Raw genomic sequence first — 27,353 nt, 5'->3', positions numbered from 1 at the left:
TGGTTCAAATCAACATGCTTAGAAGGCAGAGTGAGGTTATGACAAACTCAAGGGCATCCTCAGTAATGTAACTAGACTCTGTCTCCAAGAAACCAAGGGCTACAAATGTAACTCAGTTGTAGATTTCTAGTAGAGTAGATTTCTAGTGGAGTATGTGTAAGTACAGTAAAAACAGTTTTCCAAAGACAATAGAAACAATGTTATAAATCATTTGCAGACAAATACACTAAAAAAGAAGAAAGGAGGGGCCGGGAGTTTGGCCTAGTGGTTAAAGTGTTTGCCTAGCATGCACAAAGACCCAGGTTCGAGTCCTTGGTACCATATATATAGAAAAAGCCAGAAGTGGTGCTGAGGCTCAAGTGGTAGAGTTCTAGCCTTGATAAAGTCCAAGGACAGTGCTCAGGCGCTGAGCTCAAGCCCAGGACTGGCAAAAAAAAAAATGAAGAAAGGAGATGGAAAGAGAAGAAAAGATAAGGGACAAACAATAATATCAAACCAAATTTTCTTATTTAGTTGATATACAACAATTCTTCTAGAAATCATGTATTTATATATGCTTTTGTGCAGAATTCTACCATTTCAGTAACTGAAATGTTTACTATTAAATTGCCATAAACCCACATACTTGAGGGAGGTTAGAAACATTGGTAATCTGTCTTTATCTTCAAGTACTACTTATCATCTTGCTAATAATAGGTTTGCTCAGAATAACAATGTATTGTGTAACAATTGAATATCTGCTACCATAAATGTTAGAGGCCTTGATTCTCAGTGTATGTGCAAACTTAGACCATTATCTGAGAGACCACATTGAATAATATTCACCTTACTAAATGATATTTAAAGCAAAACCTTAAAAGTTGAATTTTGAATATTGCAATCAAGAATATTATAATGATATAACCAACTAATTAGGTTTAATTTGCTCCTTAAATTAAGAGTTATAATAGTAGTGCTAGTCACTGTGATCAAAATAATGTATCTCTAACTTTTGTAAGAGCTCGTATTACTTTCAAATAAGTTGGGTTAATGAAAAATGAATACTTCCTTCTAAGGTTTACAAAATCACCATATGTGTAAGTCTGAAGTAAACATTACATATAATTCACATGCTATAAAATTCTGTTATTTATTTGAATGTTTTATATATTCTTTTTAATTTTTATATATTCTTAATTATTATGATATCTAGTTTCAGGTTTCTAGCGGCCATAGTAAATTTTAAAAAATTGTTTCTAATAGATATCATGAAAAATCATTGGATTTAAATAGTGTTTATTGAATTTTCAAAAAGATTAATGAAATCAAGAATGAAAAGAATTAAAAGATAGAAAAAGACAACTAAGTAACTTTGGTTGACAGGGGAGATTCAACATCAGAAACTGATTTTTACTCCCTGGCATTGATGTCTCTGGTTTTATAGGTTGGGTTGGGCATGAAGATTGAACTATTAATCATTTAAGAAGATGTCAAACATATTCTTCCACTTAAACCATAGAGATCAGTAATGATGCTATTTGGTAAATCAAATATCTGCTTCTCTCTTCGCAGGTGCCATGGTAACAAACACCATCTGAAATTAGCTCAAGCTAGGAAAGTATATGCATAGAATAATACTGATTCCCAGTTTTATGCAGTTAATATTCCTAAACTAACCAAACAAGCAGACAGACATCCATATAGGAAGTCTGTAAGCTGTTGGTATAGACAGTAGGAGAAAGAATAATAATTCATATTAGAATAAAGATATCATGCTAAAATCCTAGTACTTTCCTTAGTTGTAGTTTTATACTACATTATAAAAATAAATTTCTTTGAGGGGTAATATGTAGATATGTAATAACTAAATTATTTTTTCTTTTGCCAGTCCTGGTGCTTGAACTCAGGGTCTGGGTCCTGTCCCTGAGCTTGTTTGTGCTCAAGGCTACTACTTTAGCCACAGCACTACTTACAGCTTTTTTTCTTAGTAGTGTACTGGAGATAAAAGTCTAACACACTTTTTTTCTGCCCAGGCTGTCTTTGAATTGTGATCCTTACCTCTCAGCCTTCTGAGCAGCTAGGGTTACAGGCCTGAGCCGCCAGTGCCCAGTGACATCTAGATTCTTAAAATTAAGATAACATGGTTCCAGAATTTCCACCTAATTTTTGACCTTTTAGGAATGTCTACCTAAAATAATTATATAATCAAATATAAAAGAATATGAAATTTGAAATGGGTCATTGAGTTTTCCAAGTCAGTAGAAGAGATAAGAAGTTTCTAGATTTGTCCCACACTTCTCAAATGTACAATTTGCTCCAACTTAGACCTAATAGAGAATAAATCTGAACTACTTATGATTTCAATAAATAAGGCATAGTTCTGACATACTCAGAAAGAAGTGAATAAATCAGCATTTTATGTAATCAGAACCATAAGTCTTATGAAGTTTTAAGGGTTTGTCAATAATCTTAGTCTTGCTTTATGGTTTCCTTTCATTTAAAAATATCTACCAAAATAGATGAAAGTATATGTAAACATAGAGACAGTACTTTTTCATGTGGCCTATGATCACAATGGCACACACAGCACTAGCCCAAATGGTAGATAGGATCATCAGTGGGCTCCACGAAATACATTTAACTTGAACTCTTGTGCAAGCCCTCCCCAAATTCTCCTCAGATGTTTGGTGCCCCCTCCCAGAAGGAGCTTGTGAGAGCAAAACAGCTCTTTATTTCTCTTGAACGAAACCTTTTCCACTGCATCCCTATACATGACTTTGAAGCCTCTTAATGTAAGAGATTGCTATGGTTGCTGCACAGACAAACCTCATCCATCTCATTCTTTCTCCTTTCTGAATTTCAAAACAACATTTGTAATAGCATAATATTCTGCAGTCTTTTGAATGTTATCTCATCTTTTTCCTACCTCTAGATCCTCTGGAACTAATAGAAAACATATCCTAGTTCTAGCAACAAGAACTATACGTATATGTAGTTTCTTTGCAACTGCAAGTTATAATTTCTAAAGTTTTGTAACTACTCATGAAGCAGGAGCTTGGCAAGGCTTTGTTTATCAAAGGCTTATTAGGCTAATCTTTAAATCACTACACACTCGATTATATTAACTATTACTTTACGCTCAGTAGCAACAGCTAGATAGAAACTCTGCTGCTTAGTAACATGTAAAGTTTTTCATAAGTTTCAAAAGTAGCCTATTTAAGAGTTCTTTTCACTATTATTCTCCTCTATTTTTATATGCTCATTAAATATCAGGGAGTATCCCATGGAAGTTTCTTAAATCATATTGGTTCTTCTATTAAATATGTCCAACTAACACAGGAAATCAGTTGCAATGCAATTCTAAAAAAGAATGTGTCCTAAGCATAATTGACAGTGAAATGCTCATAAAATGTTTACTTGAAAATACTGTATAATATTATTTTGTGTAACATTTAAAATGACACTGTGAAAGCAAGCTGGAAAACATACTACATGATTTATTTGATACTACCTCATTCTAATTCCCAATAATCAGCACTGTAAAATACATTCATTTCAACCCATTCCCATTTTTGTAATTTCCTACCATTATTCTCATATACCTAAAATACCTCTGCAATGTGTATTCCACACATTTCCCTACCTCTCATGGATGGCATATCTGTAAATGTAACATCATTATTTTAAATCATAAAAATGAGGTGGGGTAAAGGGAACACTTCTTACCAGAACCTCGTTTGGTCACAACCTTCAAACTCTGAGCAAAAGTAGCATACAAGAGAATCAAATGCTGAATCGGAGCTTTCATCTTCCAGCACTTAATGTCTGCTCCCTAAAGTAAAGATAAAAAGAAAAAGCATATATTTTTTAAAAGATATATAGCAATATTCAATGATTTTTGTACAACTTTAAGTCAAAAATAATTGGGGCAAAATAGTAAAGAATAGGACCAGTGTCTTTTTTCATATTTTTCCATATGTTGTGATTCCACATTAAATCAAAATCAGTAATGTCAAATGATATCCATGTAAGCCTATAAAATGCTTTAATATCTTGTATTCCCATATGGTTTCAAGTTTCTCTGAATTTATTGCCCCTAGTAGTATTTAAATAAGTCAGAACAATCCATGCAGAAGAACTATTTCACTAACAATTTATTTTAATATAAAGTCTCCTAACTGGCATTTTAAAATATGCCATGCTGAATAGAATATAATTTTACTCAGTATTATACTGCTAATCAAGATGAAACCATAATTTGTATGCCTCCAAAGATTTTTGATTTTGCAAACTCTCTCTGAAAAACATCAAAAGATACTTCATGGGATTTTTAAGACGTTTGTCTCTATCAGAAGAAGCTACAAAGTGTAAGATACAAAGATATTCATGTTTGTTCTATTACAAGGTTATCAGCACAAAAGGACATTATCTTACTGTTTGGGTTTCCTAATAGCAAAATATTTCACTTGAGGTTTCAGCTAGTTACATATTTTCTACCCCAGAAAAAAATGATATTTTGTTTTTCTCAGTGTTTTTTAGATGTAATTGTCAAATTTGCAAGTACTTAAGATGTACCTTGTGATGCTAAATTAAACAAATACATTGTGATATGATTACTACAATCAGTTTGGTTAAAGAAATGCATACATAAGGCCATATAGTATGACATTAATGAAAGGACTTCTAGGATATAGAAACAAAAGCCATATAATAAGTGATCGTTATCCTTAATGTACTATGTTTTCTTTCATCTCTTTTGCTGTCCCTTGGTTATCTCATATTGTTACAGTATTTCACCTTGTTATCTGATATATTGGATATATGCGTATTTGGTTATTTGAAATCGGATAGGGAAGGGGGGAAAACAAGATGAGGGGTGGGGGTGGGGGAGGGAAATGGGGACCAAGACCTGAGAAAGGGTATCAATGTTTGTGAAGTAATGCATCTTCTATCTGGTGAATATAATGTAACCCTTCTATTAATTACAATACAAAATATATGGGAAAAAATGAAACCTAGTCCAAAGAGCTGATTCATCAGAAGCCTCTGAGAAACTGCCATATTAAAATGTGAGCTTGACTCATTTATTTCCCAAACCCCAGCCCCAAATCCTGTTTCCCAGCCACCATACTAACTGGAGCTGCAGGAAATATTCAAGTTGATATCTTTAGCCTTCAGGTTAGCAGTCAGAATCAGTTCTGTTCTCAGTGTGAGTTTAATCAGTGCTGCCCAAGAAACTCCAGGATCCAACTATGCACTGAAAGCCCTTCCAGCTTAACTATATTTTACTTTACTCTCATTCAAAATACTATTTTCAGTGCAGCAGTGGATGGCAGTGGACATGGAAGAAAATGAACTAACTATAGAACTCCTTAGTAAAGATGGGAGGGAGGAGATGGGAGAGAATGAGGGAACAGATGACACTGTATGAAAAGAAATGTAAATGTAACCCCCCTGTATATCACCTCCATAATACCAATAAAGTCAGTGAATACTAAAAAACATCAAAATACTATTTCCTTTTTCATTTCATTTCTTTAAGGCATCCAGTATAGTCTTCATTTCTGTTTCTTAAAATTAATTTGGTTTGGAATGTACCAACTTGGTACATCAAGATCCTTAATTGAACCTCTTGAAACTATTAAAGAAAGCAAAACAACAAAAAATAATTATATAGCATTTCACAGACTTACTATATTGGTCAGTCCTTAGTAATCTCTACAACCATCTTTGTGGAAATGTATTATATCTTAAAGTGAAAAACTATATATGACTAGTCAAAGACACACAAGCTTTGATGTGCTGGCTAGTAAAATAAAAATTCTTGCCCAGAAAAAGCAATTTGAACTATTTACAGTATTTTCTTTAACAACATGGGTTATGTTGTTCTATTATCCTTAGTGGATATTTATAATCATAGGTGGTATGAAGCCTATTGCACACTGGTTTTTTTCCTATATGTACACACTGATGATAAAGTTTAATTTGTAAATTAGATTCAGCCAGAAACCTAGAACAATTGTAAAATCTATTGAAACTAAGTCATAGATCGATTTCTCTCTCTCTCTCTCTCTCTCTCTCTCTCTCTCTCTCTCTCTCTCTCTCTCTCTCTCTCTCTCTCTCTCTCTCTCTCTCTCTCCCCACACACACATCTCCCTCAATATCTATTGTACTGCAATCATTATTTGGGAGATGATGTGAGATGACACAATGGCTACATGAGGAAGTCAATTTTGTTGACATTGTGACATTGAATTAATATATGAGTTACTTGAATATAAGCTCTGTGAAAATACCACAATCAATCTGATAACAGAGATGGCAACATAACAACTAATATACAAACTAGATATTCTGGTGTAGAGAGGAACAATTTGCATTCCAGATCCAACAAACATCATCTTGTAATTTTTTTATATGTAACAACACATAGTACCCACACTATTAGTGTATGTCTTTACTTGTATCTTTCTGTCTTTTGTTCTGGTAGTACAGGGGTTTGAACTGAGGATCTGTTTCTTTCTAGGCAAGCATTTTACTACTTAAGTCACACCTTCGCCTAGTCATATCTCTTTCTATTCTACTAGATTTGATGCTCTTGCAAGGCAACTGTGTATTTCATTCAACTTTGTTCTAGTCAATGATTAATGAATGCCAGCTGGAAGGAAGGAAGGAAGGAAGGAAGGAAGGAAGGAAGGAAGAAAGGAAGGAAGGAGGGAGGGAGGGAGGGAGGGAGGGAGGGAGGGAGGAAGGAAGGAGGAAGGAAGGAAGAAGGAAGGAAGGAAGGAAGGAAGGAAGGAAGGAAGGAAGGAAGGAAGGAAGGAAGGAAGGAAGGAAGGAAGGAAAGAAGGTAGGAAGGAAGGAAGAGGGGGAGGAAGGGAGAGAGGGAGGGAGTGAGGAAGGGAGAGAGGGAGGGAGGGAGAGAGGGAGGGAGGGAGGAAGGAAGAAAGGAGTGAATATGGCTGCTATTTTATTCAGTTCAACTTGACATTCACACCTATCATTTGACAAACAGTTATAGAACATACACTAGTTACAAGATGCTACGCTGTGGTGCAGTGGGGACACAAAGACATTGCAAGGTAGTCTAATAAAGAAGGCTCACACACCAATAAAGGAGATAAATGCTTGCTTATTTAATTAGACTGGCCCTGTTGCCATATGGCCAGTATAATGGGCTGAGGGAGTGAAGGGACAAATCTATTAATTCTGCTCCAGGTTGACTATGCTGAAGTTATAGGAAAGGAGTTTAAAAGGAAGAAAGCCATAAAAGAAAGACTTAATAATGGAAAGGAAATTCTGGATCCTGAACTAAAAAATTCATGAACTAGTTAATGTTTTAGATAGAATAATGTTCCCCACCAAACATGTCCACATACAAGTCCTTAGAAACTGTGACTACACTCCTCCCCGATCCCCTTCTCACCCAAGGAATGATTTGTGGGAATGTGGGTATGTGCTGAAACTGTGACTACATTGCCTTTCAGAGAAAAGGAAATGCATATGTGTAAAGATTTTTTTTTGCCAGTCATGGGCTTGAGCTCAGGGCCTGAGCACTGTCCTTGGAATCTCTCAAGGTTAGAGCTCTACCACTTGAGCCTCAGCACCATTTCTGGCTTTTTTTCTATGTATGTGGTACCAAGGAATTGAACCCTGGTCTTTGTGCATGCTATGCAAGCACTCTACCACTAGGCCAAACTCCCGGCCCCAATGTGGAAAGATTTTAAGATGGAAAGTAGTCATTTAAGTATCTAAAGTTATTGCAAACTCTTCTATAGATGAACAGTAAAAAAATCAGAATCAGAGAAGGAAAGTACATCGGTAGAAATCAGATGTTATACTTGGGAAATTGAAGAAAAGTCTCTGAAGAATATCTGTTGCCAATAAAAGCTAGAAAAGTTAAGGAAACAATTTATTCTTTAGATTATCCAGAATAAATATAGATATACCAACACTTTGATTTCAGCTAAGAAAAAGCCATGTGGGACTTCTGAACTCCAGAATCAGAAAATAAAAATTGAGCTCATTTTAGGCTACTAAACATAGTAATACTTTTGTACCAATAAAAGAAATCTAGTGAAACATGGGATAAAATTACAAGTTTTGGGAATATAGTGTAATTAGATCACAGGTTGTGAAGTGTAATAACAGAAGCTGAAACTACTAATGTATATAGACTATTACTAACAAGATATGCTAGATAAGAAGTTGGGACTGTTCTTTCATGTCTCCTCAAACTTTACTCACGATTTATCAAAGTTCATTACCCAAGAGCCACTCTAACATTTTCTACTTAGATCTTTTTTAAATCACAATATATTGCATATATATAAACATCTAATTTTCTTAGAAAATACATGAGTTTTTCAAGTTTCTGCTTATCTCTTTTTAATTCGATTCTTGGCAAGATAGACAATGATAAATTAATGGATGATTTTTTGACAGTGACATGAATTGTTTTATAAAATTTAGATTAATGGTGTGAGGAACTACTTAGCAGTAGCATGAAAAGAAGAATGCAGCAACATTTAATACTCAGGAAACAAAAACAGACCTGGAAGTAAAATACAGTGACATTAAAGAGTACTGAAAGGAAGAATCCGACATTAGCAGCTCTGGTTTATAATCTGAGCTATTCAATAGGCTAAGATCTGAGGAAGGTCAGTTCAAAGTCAGCACACACAGAAAAGTCCAAGACACTCTAATCTCCAATAAACCACCACAGAGACAATAGTGGAGCTATGGATTAAATAGTAGATTGCTAGACATGAGGGAAAAAGCTAAAGGACAGATTCAGTGTCCTAGGGTCAAGCTCAAGGACTACCACATAGTTTAGAGAAAGGGAGGTGTATTATGGCAAACACACACACACACACACACACACACACACACTCACACATATGCATGACATTTTGGAAAATGAAGGTATAGAAATGTACAAAAAATATTTGTATCATGTTGAACCAAAATTGCATACAAAACCTCTTACTTTATCTCTATGTAAATTAAAAATGTTATTCAAGATCTTGGTAAAGATAGAGACAATGATAATATTGAATTTATAGCAGATGTTAAAGTCATAAAATAAAAGGAATAAAGTATAGAGAAATGGAGATGGCTTGCACTTTCAATCCTTGAACCTATACAGAGTTAAAGAATATGTAAATGAAATCAAGGGAACATAAATCGGGAAGGACTTGTGACAGTGAAGCAAGCAAGAAAAAAATATACAATTAGAATAAGTGTATAGTAAGGATTAAAAGAAAGAACTATTTTCAGAATTGGAAGGATCCTGAATACAGTAAGACATCTTTTCATTAGAAGCATTAAAACATAATCAGAAAAGTTAAGATGGAAAATCAGTTTTATTTGTTTGTTTCTGAGTGACAGGATTTGGAGTCCACAAATGAAGATAAAGAAACTGAGAGATGATTATTTTTAATAACAGGGAAACTTCTGGGCAAAATAAAGTAAAGGTTGAACAGAGCCAGAGGAAATGGGAGAAATTAGAAATACTCTGAAATAAAATTAAAAAAAGAAATATTAGTATAAAGAACTTGGAATGTGCTCTCCTAAAGGCAAAAAAAATGTTCAAGTAGATGAAAAAAATGGTAAATTTAGAAGGGAGATGGGGAGAAAAATGCATGCTTATTCTATTCTACGTGCAATAAATGAGTTTTCAAATGAGAAAAATCTAGATTAAGAAGTCTTATTGTATAGTAGGTTAAGTAAGATACATATCTTCATAAACATGAGTATCTGCCATGTTTCATCTGATTTTCAACGTAATGATATAGTAAATACCTGATATAACATTTACATTTTGAAGCAAAATTATTATCCTTATGGTGACTGTTAGTGTTCAACAATAAAATTTCATCACAGATTTTTGTGTGTGGGGGGGAGATGGTTGGGTGCAATTTGTAACTTTGTAGGCTAGGCTGGCCTCCAATTCGTGATCTTCTTGCCTCTCTCTCTTCTGAGTTACAACCATCCCAGATTAATTATGTACATTTAAAACATTAGCTCTTATGTCTCTTTCCTGTCCTAGTTGATAGATAAAAAAAGGATGTTGAAAATTGATCTACTCAATTTGATTTATTCCTTGTCATTTTCAAATTACTATACTCAACATTAAAATACATTTTTCACTCTAATAAAATCAGTTTATGTTTGTTCATAGCATAGATAAAGCATATGTTCCCAGTGCTCAATTTACATAAAGCAGTGCACACTAATGTTGTGAGGTAGACTCCCTATGGAGAGGATAAACAAACGTTCTTTGTGACTTTACAACTGAAATTTACTAAAAGGCCTGATATTTAAAATCAGGCACAGGAAATCTTGTCTGTTACATCTGGAATCTTTGACTATTATTCTGAGGAAACGTAAATTGAAAAATGAACTGTTATATATTTGCTTTTAAAACTATCACATTGAGTGATATGCAAGGGTATAAAATGTATTAACTGAAATATGGTAGAATGAAGCGAGAACTCTAACGGTAATTCCTTAGAAAGACAGAAACAAAGTTCCAAAAAAATGAACACCAGGAAGCAGGTACTAGAAAGATGTGTGGGGGGAGTTAAAAGGAAAGAGTAGACATGATGAGGAGATGTATAGAATGGTCAAGACTTCAATGTATAAGCTACACAATTAAGAAGAGTGAGAGTACTTGGGTGCTCGTGGCTCACACCTGTAATTCCAGCTTCTCAGGAGGTTGAGATCTAAGGACCATGGTTTGAAACCAGCCTGGGAAGGAAAGTCCATGAGACTCTTGTCTCCAGTAAACCACTAGAAAACCATAAGTTTTCTAAGTGTATTTCAAAGTGTTAGAGCGCTAGCCTTGAGCAAAGGGAGCTCACATATAGTACTTCAGCCTTGAGTTCAAGCTCCATGAATGAGAAAAAATTATACATAGTATACTTGTAAAACCACTGGTGAAAATACATAATATAAATAATAATTAACAAGCTGTTTAATGTAAGTTTCAAATTAATCAACATATATTTAGAGAATATGAAATATGTTTTAGGTCACTATGATGTCTTCAACCAATTTGTAAAACATAGTTATATGTTTGCTTTTTAAGTAGTTATAACCAGAAGAACATTCATCCATGTAGAGCTCGACTGATAAGGTAATGCTAAGGATCTGGATCTTATAACCAAATCTCTATCCTCCTCTCTAAAACCATATTTGTCATCTGATGAGAAGGTCAAGGTGTCAATAAAATCTACAGTCCTCTTATTTTTGACAGATTCCCATAAAAGTAATAATGAATATAGTACCCATGGCCTTGACTAAAATGTGTGTGGTCCTTGTTTAAATGTTTTCCTAAGACTTAAACACAATACACTTTACTGTGAAGCGGTCTACTACAATGCAACATCCTGCAAACAAGAACATTGGAGCTGTAAAAACATACAATACTATGGGACAGCTGTCAGACCTATTGTGTGTGGAGGCTAATAAGGAGAAATCTTTTCAACTGTCAAGAAGTCCAATTCTGGGCCGGGAGTTTGGCCTAGTGGTAGAGTGCTTGCGTAGCATGCACGAAGACCTGGGTTTGAGTCCTCGGTACCACATACATAGAAAAAAGCCAGAAGTGGTGCTGAGGCTCAAGTGGTGGAGCTCTGCCTTTGAGAAAGTCCAAGGACAGTGCTTAGGCCCTGAGCTCAAGCCCAGGACTGGCAAAGAAAAAAAAAGAAGTCCAATTCTAACTATCCAGCAGGTTAGAAATCGATAATATTTAAGGAGCTAAATACCCCAAGGAGTTCTATGCTAAAAAAGAGGTAGCCAAACTTTCATATAATCAATGAAAAAAATAAGATTAGTGACAAACAAAATTAGAAAAGAAAAGAAATTACAAAAATATAAAATCACAGAAGATGCTAAGAATATTTTGAATCTTACTAATTTTTTTTGCCAGTCCTGGCTTGAGCTCAGGGCCTGAACACTATCCCAGGATTTTCTCAAGGCTAGAGCTCTACCACTTGAGCCACAGCTCCACTTCCAGCTTTTTTCTATGTACGTGGTATAAAGGAATCAATCCCGAGTCTTTGTACATGTTAGGCAAGCACTCTACCACTAGGCTATATTCCAGGCCCCTCTTACTAAATTTTTAAATGACACAGAATGGATAGGTTTCTGGGTATACAAACTGCGAAAATTTACATAAGAATAAAGTTGTTAACAGCTCCCAAACCATTTATAATTCAAAATACTGTTGAAGTATAGATTCCCACATATATTGACTGGAGAAAGCCACATAGAAATCCTTCCAAATTTAATGAAACAGAAAATATTGAAAATAAAAAGGAGATATATTTTCAATCATATAGAAAACTTTTTTAAAAGGGCAAAATTAACTAAGACTACTAATATAAGTAATTAAAAAATTCTAAAAGCTACATTTGTATGAGCAGTGATCTGTAATTTTTAGACAGTGAAAGAAAACAGGAAAAATAATGGATAGTAACATTCAAAAAAATAAGCTCAAAAATTTCATTATTTGCAGATAAAATTTTACAAACAAAATATCATTTCACTAAAATTAGAAATAATGTTCTTTAAGTTGAAAATGTTGAGATTGTTCAATTACGGCCATAAAACAATTTTTTTTACAAATATAAATATTGAGACTTTAGTAACAAGATAGTTAATAAAACATTAAATATTTTAATTACTAATTAATGCAAAAGACTTTTAAAGTTATAGAGAATATCTGTAAGATGGAATATTATTCACGTATTACAAACGTTTAAAGTTAATCACAGAAAAAACTGTCACAATAAAATGTAAAGGGGACAAAAGTTGGAGTATGATCTTTATTAAATACAGTAATATGAATGACAGGAAAATGATTAAATAGAAGTTCAGCACAACATATCATATATAGATTTTATCATGATTTCATTGGTTTTGCTATTTCCCCTACTGTTAGGTTTACCCAATTGATAAAGAAGCAATCATGCATAACTTTATATTAAAAACATATGGGGCCGAGAGTTTGGCCTAGTGGTAGAGTGCTTGCCTAGCATGCACAAAGACCCGGGTTCGATTCCTCGGTACCACATACATTGAAAAAAGTTGGAAGTGGTGCTGAGGCTCAAGTGGTAGAGTGTTAAGCCTTGAGAAAGTCCAAGGACAGTGCTCAGGCCCTGAGCCCAAGCCCAGGACTGGCAAAAGGATCATAGATTCAAATTATATCCACTTAAAATTTGATAATTTACTATAAATTCAATTCTTAAAAATCAATAACTTTTTCATCTTTGTAGGTAACAGTGCACAGAATATTTTCTGCCATTATAATTTCCAATATTCTCATCTATGTTTACTTTTAATGTAATAATATTTCCAACATTGGGATAACAGTCCAAATCTTACTAAGATAAATTTTAGGGAACTGGGATTGTAGCTCAGTAATACAGTGCTTGCCTAATATGCACAAAATCCTTCCTTTCATTCCCAGAAGATGGGGAAAGGGAGAAGAAGAGAGAGTAGGAATGGAGAGTCATTGAAGATTAGAGAGAAGAGTAGAGAAAAGAGAGTTCTAGCAGTTACACACACACACACACACACACACACACACACACACACACACACAGGCACACACACTCTCTCTCTTTCTATTTTATGTTCCCCATTAAACTGTTCCAAGCAGATGATAAGCCCTAAGAAATCATTTACTGGTAACAAAAGTGATATGTACATAGTACAAGATAATGCCAGGAAATGCATCCAAATGATAATATGCAAAGGAAATATTTGAGAATCAGAATGAGCAATATAGATTATAAACTATCCTTTCCAAGCAGAATTAGAGTCTCTAAGGTTTATCCAATTCTATATGCTCACCTTTGTCGTTGTAGGGCTAAAGCCTGTAAGGATAAAATTAATATCCAGAAAACTAGTCCCAATGTAAGTAATTCTTATTCCCAGAAATGGATAGTACAATACAGTTAATTATTATCCTATACACAGAACTATTTCAAAATCCCTTTATTGCATATGGATTTGTTATCTAACAAACTCTTAAAATTGTGACATCTTTGAATGGATCCTAATAGATTAGCCATATAATGCACATTTTAAATATTTATTTGTCATGACTACCTTTAAAAGTATCTATTAACATTACATTCTTTTATAATAATGAAGTTATTTAATGAATACTTTGATATAAGGTAAACATTTTTAGCATAAATGAAAGAATTGAAATTATAGATGTGATAATTGGCTTGGTTCAACAGTTCCACATCATATATAATGTAAAAGCATCACTATATGCCTCATAAATACATGCAACTTTATACACTGAATATTTGTCAATCTTTCAAGGAAACTTGAAAGAAGAAATTATGATAAACTACCCTGGATTTGATTTTGTATTCTAGTCGATTTTTAATATCATGGAGTTTAATTCAGAAACCATGGTAATAAAATAAAGACAGGTAAAGAGAGATCAGTGACACTGCAATGATGCATGGTGAAAATAAATTTCCATAACATTATCATCAACAAGAGAAACTAAGTGTATTTTAAGATACTACATCTTTTTCAGTTTGGGAAATGCAGAAGAATTCATCATAAAGGTGATGGTGGATGGGATGTATCTTCTTAGAAAAATGTTGCATTATTAAGGTATTTGAAATTTATGAAATCATCCCCCGAAACTCGTGAAGTTGGTAAGGTAGTGAAGTGCAACTTAGGAAATCCCTGAGCTCAAATGGTGCTCGTCTACAAAGGCAGAACTGAAGAAGCATGTAATATGCTCAAAATCTTGACATCTATGCAAATTTGGACAAAATCCTGCTACATAAAATCACTGTATCTCCTTTCTACCTCACTCCAGTCAGAATGGCCATGATCAAGAAATCTAATAACAGGTGCTGGAGGGGATGTGGCCAGGAGGGATCACTACTACACTGTTGGTGGGAGTGCAAACCCATTCAACCACTATGGAAAGCAGTATGGCAATTCCTCAAAAGACTAAACATAGAGCTTCCCTATGACCCAGCAATTCTACTACTTGGCATTTACCCAGAAACAAGGACATACTAAATCTACTAGCACAACGATGCTCATTGCAGCACTATTTACCATAGTGAAGATATGGAACCAACCCAGATGCCCTCAGTAGATGATTGAATCAAGAAGATGTGGTACTTATGCACAATGGATTTCTATGATGACATCAGAAAGAATGACATCACCCCATTCCTAAGGAAATGGAAAGATCTGGAAAAGAATCATATTAAGTGAAGTAAGGCAGACCCAAAGAAACATAGGTTCAATGGTTTCCCTCATTTGTAATAATTAGTACTCATCTAGGACTCTCCTAGCAGAGGATTACATTAGCTCAAAACCTAGGTACATAAGATTATATAGGATAAGACTAAATGAATGTATCTCTAGTATATTAAAAGAAGATTTATCTTGAGTGATTATTGTTCTTAATGTACTATGTTATTTCTCTTCTCTTTTGTTGTCTTTTGGTCACTCATATTGTTACTCTATCTGCTTTGTTATATGGTATATTTTATATAAGTTTATTTGATTATTTGAAACAGGAAAGGGAAGGGGGAAAACAAGATGATTAGGAAGGGATGGGGGGAAATGGGGACAAAAACATGAGAAGGGATATCAATGTGTGAGAAATGATGCACTACTACCTGACGAATGTAACTGTAACCTCTCTATACATTACCCCCAAAATAAAAAAAAAATAAAATAAAATGTAAAAATCTTTCAATGGACTTGTATTGAAAGTAAAGAAATAAAAGTAAGGTCATCTTTTAAATACCAAAAAAATTACTCTATCTCATTCTTTGTCATCTGTAAAATGGGCAGTTCAGTAGTTTCCACTGCAGAGTTACTGTGAATATCAAATATAGTAATATATAATTAGCATTAAACATTGTTGCCTTGTTAGATCTGCATTATAAGCCACAAAACAATTCCAGGATTATGTTGGTAGTTACAGTTCTAACTAAATTAATGCATTCCAAGCCTAAATTACTGGAAACTATTGCAGAAATTGAAATGTTTCAGATGATGCCAGAAAATTCTATGAAATTGAGTAGAACTCATACTTACTTGGTGACAGGAGAAAATCCAGTAAATGGATGATACTGACTAGCTAAAATGGAAAGTGCACTGTGCTCAAGAATAGAAAGCATAAATAAAACACCACATGGTTTCCATCTGCCAATTTTCTAATTCACCTTTCTCATGCCTTTGGTATTCATCATGTCCCCCACTGTAATTCAGTAGCAACAGCTCATACTAAGAAAGTTTGGGGTTTTGCAATCACAGGTTGGATGAGGCATATGACAAAACCAGAAAGGAAAAGCAAATATATCTCATCATCACTCTTCTGGGCAGCAAGCACTGGTACTTGCTGAATAGATTTGCCCTCAGTTGTGAGTTCTTACCAATATATTTAACAGAGAGTTCGATAATTCTGACCCTCATCACGTTCCTGTTTGTTAAAAATTCAATACCTTGAGAAAAAGTCGTGCAATTCTCAAGCAAAAGTGGATTTATGTTCATTAGTTCTCCAATATATAAAGTGTTGATGTTGTAAAAAATGTTATATGTTTTATGTCACTTCTGGAGCTTGAACTTGGGGTCTGAGAACTGACTCTGAGCGATTTTGTTTTTGCTTTTATTTTGCTAAAGGGTAGCATTCTACCACTTGAGTGACAGCCCCACTTCCTGCTTTTTGTGTGTTTCCTTGGAGGGAAGAGTGATCACAGACTTTCCTGCTTGGGCTGGCTTGAAATCATGATTTCCAGATCTCAGTCTCCTGAGTAGGTAGGATTTACAGGCATGAGCAAATGTACCAGCTTTTGTTTCCCCTTTTTAAACAAACTCTACACAACCACAGCCATAATATTTTAGGTGAATACACTAGTCAGATCAAAGTTAAGGCAACACTTCTCACGCTAAGCTGCAGGTTGATTTCCCTTTCAAAGAGATAGACAAGCTAAATGGTGTGTATCCATGCACTATACTTTTGTGTGTATGTGCTTATTCTGGTGCTAGAATTCAAGGTTTGAATATTTTCCCTGAGCTTTTTTTCTCAAGATTAGCACTCTACCACTTGCACCACAGTTTCACTTCGGTGTTTTTTTGTTTTGTTTTGTTTTCGTTTTCGTTTTTGTTTTGTTTTTTTTTTTGCCAGTCTTGGGCTTGGGCTCAGGGCCTGAGCACTGTCCCTGGATTTTCTCAAGGTTAGGGCTCTACCACTTGAGCCTCAGCATAACTTCTGGCTTTTTGCTATGTATGTGGTACCGAGGAATCGAACCCAGGTCTTCGTGCATGCTAGGCAGGCACTCTACCACTAGGCCAAACTCTGGGCTCCTCACTTCTGTCTTTTTGTGGTTATGTGGAGGCGTCTCACAGACTTTCCTGCCTGAGCTGATTTCCTGAGTAGTTAGGACTTCAGGCATGAGTAATGGACACATGGCTCATCCTATATACTTAAAAACAAGATTTCAAGAAATAGTATTTCTTAAAGTTCTCTATCATGGGGTTTCTCAACCACAGTGCCATTAATATTTGTGGTTGAATCATTTTTTTGGCCTGTGGGAATTCTGTCCTGAACACTGGCCGTATCAGCACCTAGAGCTTCTGCCCAAAGATGCCAATAGTGCCTTTTACATCCTGTTGCTGCATCAATAGTAACACCAAACATTGCTCAATGATCTCTAGATCATGAACATTCAGAATAATGAACGTTATTGGGTAAAAGTTATTTCTGGGATAAACATAACAAAACTAATCACCTTCTTTTTTTGCCAGTGCTGGGCTTGAGCTCAGGGCCTGAGCACTGTCCTTGGACTTTCTCAAGGATAGAACTCTACCACTTGAGCCTCAGCACACCACTTCCGGTTTTTTCTATATATGCGGTACCAAGGAATCGAACCCAGGTCTTCGTGCATGCTAGGCAAGCACTTTAACCACTAGGCCAAACTCCCAGCCCTCTAATCACCTTCTTAAAAGATACTTAATAGTCACCCATGATTACCCAGCAAGAACATGACTGTAGATGCTGTTGGAAATAAATTTAAGCGTATTTCCTACATACTTGTGGGTCAATAGATACTTCCTGTAAATGAGGTCAATGAATAAACTTTGCATTTGTATCAAATTAACAGAGAAAGTTAAAAAAATAAATTTATTTGCACTAGAGTTTATAATGAACTATAAATATGTTCATGTTCCAAGCCATAGTCATAAATATTTATATTAAAAAAGGAGTATGCATATGTGATCTAGGTAAGGCATTTTTGTCAGTTGAGGGTCATGAACTCAAGGCCTCGGCACATGCCTAAATTCTTTTGCTCAAAGCGAGAGCTCTATCACTTTGAGCCACAGTGCCACTTCTGGTTTTCTAGTGATTAATTGGAGATAAGATTCTCATGGACTTTCCTGCTCAGTCTGGCTTTGAACCATGATCCTCAGATCTCAGACTCCTGAATAGTTAGGATTACAGGCATGAGTCACTATGATCAGCTGTAGTTAATGACTTTTAAAAGAGAAGAGTATCCTAGATTACAAGGTAGGCCAAATATAATCATAGAGATCCTTGTAGGAAGGGGACAGCAGTGTCAACATTGGGTAAAATGTCATATGTTAATGAAATTAGATTTTAGACCAATGGAGTCATGATTCAAAGAATGCTAATTAGTGCTTGAAGATACAAGTAAATCTTTCCCTATGTTCCCCATTATATTCATCCCTGCTAACATTTTGATTTGAAAAGCTCCATGCATAAATTTTATTTCATGCTCTGACACTCAGAGGTAGCAATAAGAAAATGCATTTATGTTATTATGAGCTACTAATTTTGTGACAATTTCTTGCAGTAGTATTATTAATTAGTATTATTTCACCTGTCAGAAAGTAAATGGAATTATTCTTGTTTAACATTATTGCCTGCAAGTAAATATGGTATTATATTTGAGATCATACCTGAATTTTCACATTTTGTTTCCATTGCCTTTTGATAATAATAACTATTAGGCTTTATTGAACACGATAAAAATTCTGGCAGATATCTTAGTACAAGTATCTTGTATAGAATAGACTTTGTTGTTAATTTTATAATTTCTAAAATAAATACTACTTCTGTTCACAGAGAGTACCTTCTCCAAGCTTAAACAACTGAAATTTGACTATTTTATTTATAAAATATTAGCCAATAACAAAGGAAAATGGTTAATTCTGAGACTGTAAACATTCATATTCAATAACTATTTGTAGATAATGCTAACATTTCTCCTAAAAGTATGTGCTTGCAAAGTCTGTGCATGAACTGAATTTTTTCCATGTGATATATATATGTGGTTTTCAGCAAGATATTGGCTATAGTCAGCTCAAAGATGTTTCACTGGCAGAGCCTCCTGCTTCTTTATTGCAGTAGCAGTACTATCTGCTCAAAGAGAATATAAATTGCTACATGCCTGTTTGATCTGTTTGCTTCTTAACTTCCTTGCACTTACAATATAGCATTCTTTGCTTGGGGTTCTTCTAAGAATTGACTTCTAAAAGTGATTCCCATTTTACTACCACATGCAGGAGTACAACACATCAATTCTTACCACCTCTGCAAGTTCACAAAATTGTCATTAAATCAGCATTCGGTAGTCACTATTCACTAGAACCTGCTTAGTTATCTTGCACATCATATATTTCTTTGTGGCTATAATGGGAACATAAACATATTGTCCAATCTATTCATTCTCCTTGATACTAGAGAATTGCAGATATAATAAGAAATCAGATAGACCTACATATATGAACAAATTTTACATTTGTCCCAAGAAAATCAAGCAATATATTTCAGTTAGTAATGTGCATTACTATTAGTAGGTGATAAGGATAATCATCGCTGTTTGGTTTCTTCAAGAGTTACCTGTACCTTGATTTTAATCATGAGATGTGATGGAAAATTCAAGATAGTGGAGAAATCATATGCAAAGAGCCACAGAATCAATTTCTGTAGGTACTTGATAAAAAAGTTCCTGTTTTATTCAATGTATAGTGAAAAGTCGTTCATAGTTTATTTTAGTTGGATTAAAAATGTCTAGGAAAACGATACATTACAGATGCTTAAATTATAGAAGCTCTTACCTAAAGATAGAGCTCATCCTTAGATAAGAATTAGAATATAAGGACATACTGAGAGCTAGAAAATGAAGGAAGAGTAATTAGGTGAGGGGGCGCATTCTTCCCTACCCCTTCCTATATTTCCTCCCTCCTGTATTACCAGTTAAAATGCTGTAAATTGTTCTTCTCCACCACACCCATTTTACCACCAGAGAGTGACATCTCTAAACAAAACTAAAATTTATAAATCCTTCCTTACATTGTTTTTATCATACATTTTTTGGCATCATGACTAAAAAGCTTTACTAAGTCAGACACTGCTGTTGGTTGAACAGTGTCACAAACCCCCTAGCTAAAATGATGTCATAAGGTTAAACTGAGCCCTAAATCTAGTTATTGGTATTCTTATTAGGACAGAAACAGATACTTAAAAGGAAGGAAAGACAAGTGACAGAAAGAAGGGACGACAAAGGAGGTAGAGATGGGAATTAGAAGATACAAACTACAAGGAAAGACAAGAATTGCTGATAATCAATGGGAGCCCAGAAGAAATAAAATTATTGTTTAACAGTATTCAGAGAAAGCATGACCTTGCCAATAGATTTATTTTTTACTTCTAATCTCTGGAATTGTTAGTAAATACCATTGTTTTAAGTCACCAAGTTTATAGTAATTTATCTTCGTGTCATCTCTAGAAAACTAATAAACATAGTATACATTTCTCTGAAAGATCAGCTTGACTAGTTTGTGAATATTGAGCAAGAATAGGGTTAAAATGGAATGATAATACAAATAAGGCTGGAATCATGATATTGGTTCAGCTTAGAGTTTTCAGAGGAAATAAGGAAAAATTACTAGACTTGGTGAACAGTTTAGAGACAATAACAATAGGAGTGACAACTATAATAGGTGAGAACAATGAGTAGCAAAATCAAAGATTACTCTCATCAGGTTTGGACAGAGAATAAGATATACAAGCTGTGAAATGACCATTATATTTGGTAGCACAAGAAGGAATATGTCATTGTTTTTGAGCCAGAAAGGACAAAGAACTATGAGGAGATAGTTACTAAATACAAATCAGTATTAAAAGGAATGTTCTGTGAAGGCTTAACATGAAATGAAATGTTTTATCCTGTGTAATACAAGAATGTGTTGTGTGGTCATGAAAATATTTCCATATTGACATATAGATTGGTGACATAAAAGATAACTGAAACAGACTGAAGGAAAAATGGAAAATATAAATATTAGAGGTAACTTTAGGTAGTATTCATTATAATTCATTTAGTATAAATGGATATAAAATGAAAGTGGTAACAGTGATTGACACATGAGGTTCTTTTATTCAAAATCATTATTTTTAAAAGCTCAGTGTTTCACAGCACAGGGTGAGAGATGTGAAGGAGGAGGTTTAAAGACAGAGAAAAATGGATAAATGTAATATCTCAAGTTATAAAGTGAATATTCAGATAGAAGGCTGTGTGATACCACCTCATGTCCACAAGAGATATGTGCTCATAAATTCAGAATGGCAAATGAGTAGTACATGGATAGTTGGATTTAATTCCAAATGAGCTTTGTTGGTTTGTTTGTTTAATAAGTGAATATACTAGAGAGAGTGTCAGGAACATAAAGGTCTAGATTCTTATGGTGCTACATAAAATGTACTAAATTGTTTACTTATACATACATATTCAAAACCTTTTGGTACCAATTTTTAGGTAGAATAAAAGTATGTTATCAATTGTAGCTTAGAACTACCAATATAGCATCATGCTCATTAAAAGCTAAGGACTCAGAAGATCACATAGATTTGTTTCATGACAATGACCAAGAAGAAGGCACACATAATTTGACAGAGTAAAAAAGATCTAGTTCTCTTTAGCCTCTTCTGTTTTAACACATTGGGTAACATATCCAGGGTACACACTTCAGAGGAATGCTTGTAAGCATGATGAACATAAATAATTTCCCATTCTCTGTCTGGAATTTAATCGGCTATTCCTTCTATACTAAGTTTAGTTTAAGTCATAGGTTTGACATTGAAATTTAACAAGATTTAAAACTTATGCTTGGGAAAATAGGCACAATTTTAAACCCCAGTAGACATTGCAATCATGACAGCGGAAAACCTAACATTGGGAAATCTATGGGATTCAACTAAACTAGATAGAAAAATAATTTCTCATCAACATCATGCAGAGACACATGTCATCAACTATTTATTCCACAAAATATGTACCTGAAATATTCTAGGATGTAACATGAAAAGAGCTACATTGATGTTTTATTTCAAATAGCAGCTGCTCACTTTCCCTATTGAAGCTGTTTCTCAATATACTTCTCCATTCATTTGCTATTCATTTACAGAAATGAAATATTTTTTAAATGGAAAAATTAGAGACCTTTTGATCCATAATTATCAACACTAGCAAATATATTTGTACAACTAGCGTTTAACATTTATACTTCCTAACTTTTGTCTCTAAGAAGTAAACTGAGTATCTCTAATAATTTTTAAATCTTCAGAATCATTAATGGTATCATCCATTAGCCTATATTATATCTGATTATTTTAAATAGGATATGACCTGTTAAGTTTTATTCTAAAATTTCTGTTCATATAATAAGAAATAAAGGACATCAAGTGTTAGTAGAAATGTTTAAAGGTGTCCTTGGAAGGCATTACCTAATAGCATTCTATTATACAGGCTCTTTTTGCTTCTAAAAGTTCCTCTATTAAAGGCTAGCAGGTTTGGGAGAATTCCAGATCTCTCTACTATGATATATGTGCTCTGCTCCATCCCACTCTTGTTTTTCAAGCCACTTCACTTAAAAATTTAATTAATGGTGACTGACACTCCCACTGAAATTTGTCTGCAGCTAATATACTCTAGCAGTTACTATCATGAATTCATTCTCTTCTATTTGCTCACTTCAACTTTCTCCCCTAAAGACATCGCTTATTAGAAATATGCTGGGTTGACAATTTTCCTGCCAAAAGCTGCACATTCTAATTAAATAACTCACAGAAAAGCAGTCATAACCAAAAGCTAAATTACAAGACCTTGGAAATGCAATCATTTCCAGGTGGAGAAGGACAGTGGGAATGGCATAAATTCCATTGGCCTCAGAAAAGACAGTGTCACAAGGAAAAACCTGTTTCCTTTGTATTCTAAATCTTGGGCTTCAATCCCAATGGTGTTACTTCAGCTATGAAGTAACTTCATATCCTGCAACTGAGTTCTTCAAAGGAAGGTGAAACAAAACAATGGTCTTTCCTATGTCCAAAGCACTGTCATGTAAACATTGCCTTTGTTCCTTTTATATTTTTGATGGCATACTAGCATCAGATACTGGAGGGAAAAAATCTCATATGTATAATTTCTCTGAATATTTCAATTGTTATTTTATATTAAATATTTTAAACAGACATAATATTCTCAATTGTCTTGAATGGACACACTGTATTTCTATCTGCTTAGAAACAGAGATCATGAAGATTAGAGTTTCAGAACAGACCAGGCAAAAAGTTTGAGGGACTGCTTCTCCATCAATAAAACATGGACCTGGTGGCATGAATCTATCATATGACTTACATAGAAAGCAAAAGTAAGAGGATTTTTATTCAGGCCGGACCAAGCATAAATTTCAGGTCCTATTTGAAATATTACTAAAGAGAAAGACTCTGAGCATCATCCTAGTGAGATAACATTTTGCAAATACTCGTTGAATTCAAACCTCACTAGTGACAGAATAACAACGATAATATAATTATCTTCAAAACATACCGATACAATGATTTGTCCTCAAATGGTAATGTAAAATATTATTCTTTAGCTTTCCAGAATCAGTTGCCCTGATTTCTTTACAAAATTCAATCTCATATATGTTCAATGTAGATTAGTTGTTACCAGAATCTTGGAAAGGTTTAAGGAAGAAGAAGAGGAAGAGAAAGAGAGGTTGATAAAACTGTATAATACTGCAGTTTAAATAGGAATAATGCATTCTAGTGTTCTATAGTACGACAGGGTAAATAGAGTCAATAGTTTATTGTATATTCTAAAAGTAGTTAGAAGACTTTGATTGTACTCCCTACCAAGAAATGATGAGTATTTGACATGATGATACACATTTTAATTATACTGATTGGATAATTATTCTTTGTACACATACATCTAAATATCAGGCTGTTATATTTAAATAGGTACATTGTACAACAATTGATAACATAGTTTTTCTCTCTAAAAATTGGTAGCTAAAAGGTTTTGAGAAAAAAACTGTATGTCTAAATCACTGGGTAAGGAAGTAGCGTGATATTTAGAGCTAGAGAGTAAAACTTCTACTTGCATATAAGCAAAATGACATTTAAAACTCATTATAAATATTGGAAGGATATCATTTTGAACAGAGAACAGGTTAACCTTTGGTTATGCTCAGTAATAAAATTTTGGAGAAATAGCATTCTTCAAAAAGTCAGGCTCAATCTCTATTAAATTTAATTAAACTAATCAACACAGTGGCTGACAATGCTCAAACTTTGCTTTAGCTTGAAGTCCTTACATTTACATAGGCCATACTTAAAATTTTTCAGTTAATTGTATGGTTGTCATTTGGAACCATTTTTATAGAGTGTAGTCAAAACTGTATGTAAGCTTCAAAAGCAGTTAAAAGCAGGCCCTCCTCTGCTCACCATATGCACATAACTGACTCACTATCATGCTTCTTGTCAAGTTGACTAAACATTTGCACTCTTCTAGAGATCCTAAAATATTGAATTTATAAGGAAATAAAGTTTTCATGGTGAAAACAGTTTTCCCATGTAGATTACCAGATTGGTAATTGATGCCAAAGACATTTGGAAAGGAATATGGATTATATATATATACATATATATATATATGGAACTTTAGGAATATCTGTAATTTAGCAATTCAGGGATTTAGAGTCCATTGAAAATGCAAATCCATACAACTCATTACCATTTAGATCTCTGTGAATTTTCTAAAGTCTCTACATTTTTGTGTCCTTACCTTTATGATGAAAAACATGGACAAGATTATCACTACAAATTACTGGAATCTTGAAAAATTATCCAATCTAAGGGGCCAGGAGTTTGGCCTAGTGGTAGAGTGCTTGCCTAGCATGCACGAAGACCTGGGTTCAATTCCTCAGTACCACATACATAGAAAAAAGCTGGAAATGGTGCTGAAAGTCCAAGGACAGTGCTCAGGCCCTGAGCTTCATCGTAGGACTGGCCAAAAAAAGGGGGGGTTGGAGTGGGGGGAGGGAAATGGGGACCAAGACATGAGAAAGGGTATCAATGTTTGTGAAGAAATGCACCTTCTATCTGGTGAATATAATGTAACCCTTCTATTAATTACAATAAAAATATATGGAAAATTATCCAATCTAGAAATATTCTTCAAATTCTTGTAACTGTAGATACAATTTCCTATTGCAAGAAAAAGACGCAAGGGGGCCAGGAGTTTGGCCTAGTGGTAGAGTGCCTGCCTAGCATGCACGAAGACCCAGGTTCAATTCCTCGGTACCACATACATAGAAAAAAAAGCCAGAAATGGTGCTGAGGCTCAAGTGGTAGAGCTCTAGACTTGAGAAAGTCCAAGGACAGTGCTCAGGCCTTGAGCTCAAACCCAGGATTGGCAAAAAAACGAAAAAGACGCAAGAAAAAGAAAATGCTTTCTGCCGGCCGCGGTCTAATCCTAGCTACTCAGGAGGCTGAGATCTGAGGATTAATATTTAAAGCCAGCCCAGGTAAAAAGGACCTGAGTCTCTTACCTCCAATTAACCTCTAGAAAATGGGAAGTTATGCTGGGCTCAAGGGAAAAGCTGTAACCTTGAACTGAAGAGCTCAGGGAGAGTGCCCAGGCCAAGGGGTAGGGCAATAATCTTGAGCTGAAGAGCTCATGAACGGCGCCCAGGCCTATGACCCACAAGGAAAAGAAAAGAAAATGCTTTCTTACAAATGCTGTCCTACATTCAGAAATCCAAATTGAAAAGGGTTCTCTCAAATGATATTTTCTGTATGCCTGCTACATCACTTTAAATCCCAAGAGGACCTATTGTGCCATATTATGTTTCATCAAATGAATGGCTGATCTGTATGTACTATTTTAATAATGGAGATAAGTGTAAAAAAATCCAATCTATTTATAATTTTTCTCACCTGTTCCCATGATTGAGAAATTCAATATATTGCTAATTAGCATCAACTGTTTTAGCAATCTGATATATGGATCAATAATTGAATCTTTTTCTTCTTTCTCTTTTTTAATTTTTTAAATTTGTTATTGTCGGGATAAAGTATACAGTGGTTAATGTAACATTCGCCAGATAGTAGGTACATTACTTCTCACTCAATAAACCTTTCCATGTTTTTGTCTCCATTTCCCTCTCCAACCCTGACCCAATCATTTTGTTTTCCCCCTTCCCTTTTCTATTTCAAATAAACAAATAAATACATACAATATGCCAAGTAACAAAGTCAGATATAGTAACAATATGAGATTAACCAAAGAGCAACAGAGGAGAAGATAAATAACATAGTATATTAAGAAAAATAATCACTCAAGATAAAGCTCTTGTTTCCATATCCTAGAGTTCATTTCATTCAGTCTCATCCTGTAAGACCTTATGTACCTAGGTTTTGCGCTATTGTAATCCTCTGCTAGGCGAGTCCCAGATGTGTACTAATTATTACAAATGAGGGGAACCATTGAGCTTAATGTTCCTTTGGGTCGGAGTTACTTCACAAAACATGATTTTTTCAAAGTCTTTCCATTTCCTTACAAATGGGGCAATGTCCTTCTTTCTGATGGCAGCATAGAATTCCAGTGTATATAAGTACCACATTTTTTAAATTTTTTTATTGTCGGGGTAATGTATAGAGGGGTTATGCCTCTTTTCTTTTTGTATGTACATATAATGCCTCTATTGAACAATGGGATCTATGGTTCTCTCCTTCCATTCTTGTGGGATTCATTGTCTAGCTATAATAATGTTGAAAATGTTCTTTCTTGCTTTATTTCTTCCTTATTAACTTTGTTTTGCTTTGCTTTAGAACATTTCTTTGGGTTAACAGTCCAACTTTAGGAATCCAACCGGACATGAATATATACATATATATATATATGTATATATGATGTTCACACTATGAAAGTTATATTGAGAGTGCTATAAAAAAGCGAAAGTCAATTCAGCAAGTTAAAATCATCATCTTAAAAGCAATA

The 27,353-nt window shown here is 34.4% G+C and overlaps 1 protein-coding gene across 1 annotated transcript in view; it reads right to left on the bottom strand.

Moving 5' to 3' along the window:
• Nucleotides 1-27,353, bottom strand: part of Il1rapl1 (interleukin 1 receptor accessory protein like 1) — a 1,176,498-nt gene that overhangs the window by 992,630 nt on the left and 156,515 nt on the right. Inside the window, exon 2 of the mRNA XM_090326111.1 lies at nt 3,706-3,811. Coding sequence (XP_090182237.1) covers nt 3,706-3,787 — 82 coding nt within the window. The 5' untranslated portion in view covers nt 3,788-3,811. The remainder of the gene's footprint in view (nt 1-3,705; nt 3,812-27,353) is intronic.

This window comes from Megascapheus bottae, chromosome X, assembly GCF_031878675.1.
Source record: "Megascapheus bottae isolate mThoBot1 chromosome X, mThoBot2.hap1, whole genome shotgun sequence".
In the NCBI taxonomy this organism is placed as follows: domain Eukaryota; kingdom Metazoa; phylum Chordata; class Mammalia; order Rodentia; family Geomyidae; genus Megascapheus; species Megascapheus bottae.
This window is presented reverse-complemented; position numbering and strand designations above follow the sequence as displayed.